This window comes from Neltuma alba, unplaced genomic scaffold (genome assembly GCF_004799145.2).
Source record: "Neltuma alba isolate B1F8T4 unplaced genomic scaffold, ASM479914v2 tig00012617_pilon, whole genome shotgun sequence".
In the NCBI taxonomy this organism is placed as follows: domain Eukaryota; kingdom Viridiplantae; phylum Streptophyta; class Magnoliopsida; order Fabales; family Fabaceae; genus Neltuma; species Neltuma alba.
In genome coordinates this window covers 429,772-439,669 of record NW_021637059.1, presented here as the reverse complement: position 1 = coordinate 439,669, position 9,898 = coordinate 429,772, and the positions used below count along the sequence as shown (strand labels likewise).

General features: G+C 30.8%; 1 protein-coding gene across 1 annotated transcript; it reads left to right on the top strand.

Annotated features, from left to right (window-relative positions):
• The first annotated feature begins 644 nt into the window (after positions 1-644).
• LOC114729252 (beta-amyrin synthase-like) lies at positions 645-9,558 on the top strand. The gene is made up of 16 exons (XM_028916242.1): positions 645-858; positions 2,540-2,725; positions 3,340-3,429; positions 3,525-3,722; positions 3,816-3,900; positions 4,553-4,719; positions 4,857-5,048; positions 5,172-5,285; positions 5,435-5,554; positions 5,663-5,785; positions 5,897-5,995; positions 6,195-6,251; positions 6,621-6,989; positions 7,932-8,012; positions 8,128-8,211; positions 9,204-9,558. Exons 1-16 carry the CDS (start codon positions 658-660, stop codon positions 9,318-9,320), a joined length of 2,283 nt encoding a protein of 760 aa, XP_028772075.1. The 5' UTR covers positions 645-657; the 3' UTR covers positions 9,321-9,558.
• The last annotated feature ends 340 nt before the right edge of the window (positions 9,559-9,898 follow it).

Below are 9,898 nucleotides of genomic sequence, written 5' to 3'. Positions count from 1 at the left end.
AATCAATAGTTCAAGAAATCTCCCGTGGACATAAAAATTCCTCTACATTGTATGCCAATATGCCATATACAAATATAGTTAAATAAATCACGATTCGGTTTTATAAGGCCAAATTGTTTAAAATTTAAAAAAAATAGTAAACTATATATCTTTCTTTATTTTTAAGCTGAAAGCTAAACTATATATCTGATAGAGTCGTTATGAGAACCTTAAGCTAAACATGAGCCATGTGTTGTAAAATTTGTTTACAGCTCATTTTGATACACACACACACACACTCATCAAAATAAGCTGAAAATATACTTTTCTTCCTAATATTTAGTTTAAAGTTCCCTCAACATAAGGATCCCCTATTTAGTTTAATTGTATTGATGATATTTATGCTTAACATGAACTAATAAATTGTCTTTTTACTATGACAATGATATGAGCCTCCCTAATAATACAAATTCCCACCATTTATAATTTGACACTCGCATGCAACCATCATAACCATATTTTATTAATATATAAATCTACGCGTGTGTAGACACACACACACACACACACACACACACACACATATATATAAGAGCGACTGGCTAGTGGTTATAATAAAAACAAGTCTTTTTTATTGCAGATCAGAGAGGGGGAAGAGAGAGAGAGAGAGAGATCAAAATGTGGAGGCTGAAGATAGGAGATGGAGGGAAAGATCCGTATATATTCAGTACAAACAACTTTAGTGGAAGGCAAATATGGGAATTTCATGCTGATGAAGGAACTCCAGAAGAACGAGCTGAAGTTGAAGCTGCTCGTCAAAACTTCTACAATAATCGATTCAACCTCAAGCCCTGTGGAGACCTTCTATGGCGATTTCAGGTCTCTCTCTCTCTCTCTCTCTCTCTCTCTCTCTGTCCCTCTCTCCCTCTCTTCCATTTCTTCATCACTACTTTTTACCTCTCAAGCATCTATATGGTGAATACACACTCATTATGTAATACCTGCTATTCCCAGTATAAGAGTTAATTAGAGGATCAGATTTGGTCATAAATGTAATATCTCGATCTAATTTGTTACTCAAATTTATAATTTCTTTTTCTATAATATACCTATGATAATAAGAAATTCCATCTAGGAGTTGAGGAAAATAAATATATATTTGTTATAAGTAATTAACTTAACTAATTTTTTTAATCTTTTTAAATTAGTTATCTAGGTTTTATATATATTAAAGATCGGAGGTAGTATATATGTATGCCATTGATGGTTTTTTCAGACACAAGTTTTTACGCATTTTCTGTATGGCGTTTCTATTTTTTTCCCCTCACTCTTTCACTTCTTGGGCTCTCGTCTCTTCAACACTCAGCTCCTCTCTTTAATATAAAATGTCTTGTAAAAGGTTTTTATGATCCTAATTTTGTGAAAAGTCAATTATATTAAATTCTTCTTTTCCGCACGAATACTCTTATTAAAATACCACTTTGATTTTATTTTATTTATAAGTTATCTTTAGCATATTTCAATGAAACAAATGAAAAACTACGAAACCTATCAAAAAAATTCAATAAGTTTCCAACTTTTTACCACTATTAATTATTATACATTTTTTCATATGTACTTGTATATTTTGATTTGGATTATTTCCTCAATCAAAGCAGCCACTTTCATGCATTAATTATTTGCTATAATCGCTTAAACCCCAAGCCCTATACCATGTACGTACGTACCTAGCTTTCCATGGCATTTCAAGGTATCTTTCCTTCATTTGTTCCAAGAGTCGAAAAAGTACCGTTTTTCTCTTAAGCTAATAACTCTCTAGCTGCTCTCTCTTTCTTTTTTAATGTGTATTCTTCTACTTTGCTTATATATTTTGATTTTTATGTTCTCTCCAAATAAGTATCACAACATTTTAGATTACGTACGCTAACGAAACAGCCAATTCCATGAATTAATTATATATTTGGCAAACCAAGCTGATTCATTGACAAATATTTCCGTCTTGTACTACTACTTCTTCTGGTCTCCAATATAAAATTTAGTTGGGGGTTGAGTTTGTCTATTCCTATTGATTGCACATATTAAAAGGAGTTTATATTGAGGAGTATAGTTTTACTTTTTTTTTCCTGAGTCATGCTGGTTTGCTTCTTCCCTGAATTAGCTACATGCTTGCTCAGACCGGCCAAGAAGCCGGGTCATTAGTTTTTGAGTCAATGTTACTGGTGTGATCTGAGTTTTCAAAGATTTTTAAATATAATATTTCAATTTATTTTGTTTTCCGTAGTTATCATTTTTCTTAAACTATTCTTCTTGATCACACATGTTAGGGAAGTTTGTATAAGTAAAGTTTTAATGAAAATGATTTAAAAAGGTATTTTAGAGCAAACAAAACGTATTTTTTTATAAATAATTAATTTAACTGGTTTTTTTCATCCATTCAAATTAATTAAGTAGATCTTATATTAAATACATGAAATACTACTTTGTTACTCTCTCTCTCTCTCTCTATATATATATATATATTAACTAATGTTAAATATTAATGGTGATTGACTTTATGCAGTTCTTGAGGGAAAAGAATTTCAAACAAACAATACCAAGGGTGAAGATAGAGAAAGGAGAGGAAATAAGTGATGAAAAAGTTGGTAACACTGTGAGAAGGGCAACTCATTATCTAAGCGCATTGCAATCAAAAGATGGTCACTGGCCTGCTCAAATTGCTGGACCTCTCTATTTCATGCAACCTCTGGTATATATACCAATCATATATACGCATATGCATATTTACCGTGCTATAAGAAATACAACAAATAGATATTATTCATTAGTGGACTCCAAATGCTAAGGGATACCCACCTATCACAAATATACTTCCTCAAGTTTAATATGATAACAAATAATAATATTTTTTTTTGAAAAAAATATATTTTTTACACATACGTTGCATTTAACCGGTTTTAACTAATATTTTTAATTTACATAATCCAATTATTTGTATTTTATATACATAACCAAAGGGAGTATAGAAGTACAATGCTATAAAAATTTAAAAGGGCAAAAAAGCACGGGACTGGGGTCCACATATTAAGTGGGACCCACCAATAACAAATGTCTCTTTTTCTTTCTCCTTAGATAATCATGCTATTGTAATAAAGAATCAATATAATATCCACGCTAATCACAATTCTATAATACTCTGGATTCTAGAAATTTTAGAGTGCGCTCGCACATATGGGTGTGCTATATATGTATTGTAACAAGAATAAAGAATTATCAAATTTATGTCACAAATTCCAATTAATCCTACTTCATTTTCATATTAAATAACTATTAAACGAATTCAAATGGGTATAAATGGTACAGGTATTTTGCTTATATATTACTGGTCATCTTCATGCTGTGTTCCCAGAAGAATATCGTAAAGAAATCCTTCGATACCTATACTATCACCAGGTATATATGACATATATACATATTTAAGCACCAAAACCTGCTTTGTTGTATTGGTCATATGTTACAGTTTTAAGTTTTCATGTGTGTGTTAAAAGAATGAAGATGGAGGGTGGGGCCTACACATAGAGGGACAGAGTACCATGTTCTGTACTGTGTTGAGTTATATATGCATGCGAATGCTTGGAGAAGGACCCAATGGAGGCCAAGACAATGCTTGTTTTAGAGCCCGAAAATGGATTCTTGATCATGGTGGTGCCACCTACATACCCTCTTGGGGAAAGACTTGGCTATCAGTACGTTCTATTTTATTCATTCCCTACATATTAGATTTTATGCATGTATGTATATACGTACGTACGTGTATGTCTCATATATTGTTGTTGTAGATACTTGGATTGTTTAAGTGGTGTGGAATAAATCCAATGCCACCAGAGTTCTGGCTCCTTCCATCGTTCCTTCCTATGCATCCAGGTACGTAATTCAATGGTGACCATACATTTCTAATGTCAGTTTATTATTTGATGTTTTAATTTCATGTCATATCTATTTACTCCCTTAATTTTCTGTTGATATTTTCTCTTCATCATTTTAATTTTATTATAATTAATTTTGTTAATTATGTAATTTCATGCTATATATGTTTTTTTTTTTCGCCTTCGAACCATTCATTAGAGATTCCTGTGAGTCAATCCAAAGCAATTTAAGTTAGTTTGGCATAAGTGACAAGGTATCAAAAGCCAAGCGATTTTGGCACTTAAACATAAATAGAAAAAGAAGAAAGTGAAGTTTTATGTCGTTATTAAGCTCCTGAAACTTAAAAAAGAAGTACAAGCGCATAAGCATATTTAAACTAGATATATAGTGAGAACTTATATATATATATATATATATATATATATTGTGCGATTAAAAAACTAATCATTACTATATAAGTGGACGTGGCGAGTTCAACCAAGGTATGTTAAGTTATTTTAAAAAGTGTAAGTGACATTAGTCTTGGTGCGTTAATGTTAAAAAACTTCAATACTAATTCTATTCCATCATTATCCCTTTGTGAACATTATCTATTTTCATGTCGATATATATCTGATAATATCTTCCATGATATTATATTGTAATGCAGCGAAAATGTGGTGTTATTGCCGCTTGGTTTACATGCCTATGTCATATTTGTATGGGAAAAGATTTGTGGGTCCCATCACACCTCTTATTCTTCAGCTTAGACAAGAACTCTACCTTCAACCTTACCATCAAATTCAGTGGAATGAAGCTCGTCGCCTTTGTGCAAAGGTGAGTTTAATTTTGCTTTAGTCTCTGATATTCATTGCTATATATATATATTGACACAAATAAAAACAATTAGCTTGTTGATTTCTCCTAATTAAGGAACCATTATATATCCTAGATAATTTATGTCTTCATTACAGGAAGATCTTTACTATCCACATCCCTTGATACAAGATTTGATATGGGATAGTTTATATACATTCACTGAGCCACTTCTTACTCGTTGGCCCTTCAATAAGTTGGTAAGAGAGAAAGCTCTTCAAGTAACAATGAAGCATATTCACTATGAAGATGAAACTAGCCGATACATTACTATTGGCTGCGTTGAAAAGGTAATATTAATTAGAATGACTCAATTAATGCCAAGCAGACTTTGATATGATTATTGATTTCGGTATGAGCATGCTTCTAACTAATATCAATATTTAATTTCCCTTTTACATCATTTGGCACAGGTTTTGTGTATGCTAGCTTGTTGGGTTGAAGATCCGAATGGAGATGCCTTTAAGAAGCATCTTGCTAGGGTTCCTGATTACATATGGGTTTCTGAAGACGGAATCACCATGCAGGTAAACAAATTATTCCTTCACACACACACACACACACACACACACACTCATATATATATCTTCAAGTTTATTACTTTCGTAAGACTACTTTATTTAGTGAAAAGAAATATTTTTGGATTTAATCAATATATGCTATTAATTAATTGCAGAGTTTTGGAAGCCAACAATGGGATGCTGGTTTTGCTGTACAAGCTTTACTTGCCACAGACCAAATTGACAAAATTGCTTCTACTCTTGCAAAAGGACATGACTTCATCAAGAAATCTCAGGTCAACTTTTTAATAACTAGCTAGTTGAGGGATGTTATATATATTTGTGTGTATTAATGCATAAATCCTATTGTAGTACTAACTAATTAAAACTGACGATCATATTAGGTTAAGAACAATCCTTTGGGTGACTTTAAAAGTATGTACCGTCACATTTCTAAAGGGTCATGGACTTTCTCAGATCAGGACCATGGATGGCAAGTTTCAGATTGCACTGCAGAAGGCTTGAAAGTGAATAGTCTTTTTACTACTTAAACAAGTTAATTTCATTGTTCATATATCATATGCAGCTTATTAAATTATGTCGTCATTTAATATATATGTTTTGGTTTTCTTTTTCAGTGTTGTCTTCTTTTATCAATGTTACCACCAGAGATTGTGGGTGAAAAGATGGAACTTGAAAAGCTTTGTGATTCTGTCAATCTCTTGTTGTCACTTCAAGTAAGTAATCTTACATTGTAATTATAAATTCAAATTATAGAGAACTTGCCTGTCACTGAATTTCTTATGGATTTTCTTTCTAGAGATTATCTTTTTCATGGATTTTTTCTTTGAGAGAAAGCCATTTCTATGGGGTACTGTTTGTTTTGCGTTTTGATTTAGTAGCATATATAACACTCTAAAATTCACATATTTGCAGAGTGAAAATGGTGGTTTAGCTGCATGGGAGCCAGTCAAAGCTCATGATTGGTTGGAAGTAAGAATCACACATTCACACACACACAGAGACATATATCATATACCACTTTGTTCCTATTTAAACGTCACTTGTAGGGAAAAATTTTCTTTCTAGATATAAGTCACTTATAGGGTAATTGATGAGTTTTTTTTCCAAATTTACTCCTATTGACTTAATAAATGCAGAGAAAGATATGAAGTAAATATGTGAGAGAAAATATAAAACATCTTTAATAAGGGCAAAAGTAAAAAAAAAAAAATTAAGTTAATGCATTTCTTGGTCTTCGGGCTTAGGGTGCAAATGAATTATAAATAGGAACAGAGTAGTATAGTGATATCATTTGAGTTTGAAATTAATTAAAGAGATTGTTTGGATGATGATGATCAGGTTTTGAATCCTACCGAATTTTTCGAAGGCATCGTAGTGGAACATGAATATGTGGAATGCACAGGATCAGCAATTCAGGCTTTAGTTTTATTCTCAAAGCTATATCCAGGGCACAGAAAGAAAGAGATTAAAAGCTTCATTGAGAAAGCTGTGAGGTTCCTTGAAGATACACAAACAGAAGATGGCGGATGGTATGGTAACTGGGGGGTTTGCTTCATTTATGGCACTTGGTTTGCATTAGGTGGCCTTGTTGCTTCTGGTAAGACTTATAATAATTGTCTTGCCATTCGCAAAGCTATCAATTTTCTCCTCACTTCACAACGAGACGATGGTGGCTGGGGAGAGAGCTGTCTCTCGAGTCCAAAAAAGGTAATTTTTTTTATAATAAATATATATTCGGAGCAGTTCTATATAGGCTGCATTGTCCATGGTTGGTTCACCAAGTGTAGAAAGGCTTTTTTAATATAATGGTTAAAAGATTTTTACTCCGATTTTGTAGCTAGTGTAGATATAGTGTAGAAAGTAAAATACTTTTGGAAAAAAAAATTCAGTTTTACCTTTCTACAATGGTGGTATACACAACCGGTGTGGTAAGTTTTTTTTTTTATAATAATTTTTACATTTTTTTAAATTTAAGATAATTTAAATTATCTATATTGTTTTTTTTTTTTAGCCGGTGTAGAAAGTGTTTTCTAAACCGATTCCATGCAACCAGTGAGCATAGTGTAGAAAGTCAGCAGTAGTCTTTGCATTATATCTGTAACAACCTATGTACAAGCCGGGAAGGGGTCTCTCTACTTTCTCCTCCCTTCATTTTCATTCCTTTCCCATCTCAATCATTAATTGCAATTTAAGTGGTCTATATTTCATATTATATAAAATAATTTTATAAATAATTTTTTGCTATTGTTTTAAATTATCCTAGCTAAAATTTAGTGGTTTAATTTATTTATTTCTTTTCTGAAAAAATTATCATTTTATTTATAATTTTATGGAATATATGAAATTTGGACTGCTTAAATTGTAATTTTATGGTTAAGATGGGAAGTAGAGGGAAATGAGGGGGAAGAGAAATGGAGAGATGCCTCTCCCGTAAAGGCTTCACTGTAGAAATGTTTTTTTGTGTACGTATACTATAAAATTTAAAGGTCAGTTTTCGTCAGTTTTAATGTATACTAATTAATGAGCTGATTTGTTGTTTCAGGTTTTACGTAATTACAATGAGAAACATGTTGATTAGTTTAGTATAATTTTATATATAAGTAGGTTCCCACACTTAATTTCCTCATCATTTTTATGAATATTGTGCAGAAATATATTCCCCTTGGAGGTAATAGGTCAAATGTGGTACATACGGCCTGGGCTATGATGGGTTTAATGCATGCAGGACAGGTTATACTATAATAATTTACCTTAAAATCTTTAATGAGAATTGCAATTCGTGATTATTATTTATAATTATATTTACAAGAAAAATTAAAAGCTGAAATCAGATTTTGTTTGGAAGGCTGAGAGAGATCCCACACCTCTTCATCGGGGAGCCAGGGTCCTAATCAATGCTCAATTGGAGAATGGGGATTGGCCCCAACAAGTGAGTATCTTTTAATTAATTACTCATTTAGAATACTGTATTTTTGTAAAATTTTATAAAGTCTTCTACTCTTCGTTTTAATCTCTTTATTTTATAAGGCTAAAGTATACATTTGGTCCTTTAACTTTATGCAAGGTTTCACTTTGATCCCTTAATTTTAAAAAGTATACTTTTAGTCCTTTAACCCTAAAATTGTTAGTCTTAAATGATAATTTTTTGTAATAATTATAGTTGTTCTGAATATTAAACTTAATATGTCAGCATTTAGTAATGTTTTATCAGCATTCAAGAGCTTAATATTATCATGTTTTGTTCATAGTTTAAAGGTTAAAGAACTAAAAGTTTACCTTTTAAAGTTAAAAGATCAAAATAAAACTTTGTGTAAAATTAAATGACTAAAAGTATACTTTAACCATTTTATAAATTATCTTTTCAGTTCTTTGCTCTAACCCGTTTATACTTTATAGCATCTTAAATGGTGAATTTTCAGGCAAATCATTATTATTTAAAAAAATTAAATCTCAAATGTCAACATTTCTTATTATTATTATATCGATGTTTAAAATTGTAATATAATTATTTTTTTGTTAATGAAAATAGCATTATTAAAGTTAAAAGGTTAATATTTTGGTTCATGAAATTAGAAACGCGTGGTTTTGGTTTCAAAAACAAAATATTTTTCATTAAAAAAAAACAATACATTCTATGAGGACAAAAAATTCTTAAGTGGATCAAAATAATGTCAAATTTTAGTAATCGAAACCACTAATTTCAAATTTCAAGAATTAAATCCGAAATGAGATCAAAGTTTATAGATTAAATATGATATTAATCCAAGTTAAAGGATTGAAAAGAAAATTTATAAAATTAAGATATAAAAATAAAATCTTGTATAAAATTAAAGGACTAAAAATATCTTTATCTTTATTTAAATTAAATTAGCTAATAAATGGTGGAATTAATTGAATGATTATGATTTACTTCATTTTCAGGAAATCACTGGGGTATTTATGAAGAATTGCATGCTTCATTATCCAATGTATAGAAATATTTATCCACTTTGGGCTCTTGCCGAATATCGCAGGCGGGTTACGTTGGTTTCCAAATGAAGTTTACTATATGTCATTTTTAAATATCTGATGTGAAGTGAATGTGGATCGATCAATTCCCCTCAAAATTGTAGACTCCTAAGTTTTTTCAGATTGCTTAGCTTTAAAAAAAAGCATTATATATATTTTAATGTCTTCGTGAAAACATCCACACACATATATACGTGTGGATAAATATTCCACGCACGAATGGATCACGGAGAAATGTGTTTTTTCACTAGCCTTTAGAAATTTGTTAGACGATAATCTTCATAAATTTTAAATAACACAACTATAAATGTTATATTTGGAAAAAAGACAACAACATATTCTTAAAATTGTTAAAGGACATATTAGCATGAGTGAATTTCAAAATCCCATATTAGACTCTTATACTATTTTAAAATTTTTAAATCTTGCGAAATGATGCAAACGCCCTTTACTATTTATTTTTTTCCTCTTTTTTTTTTTTAAAGATTGCCACATCAGCACCTGATCGAGAGCTTTGATTTATTGCTAAGCTAACTAATGACTATGAATGTAATGAAACTAAGGAAATTCATAATGGATTTGTTTGAAAACTATGAAATTTTAAAGTG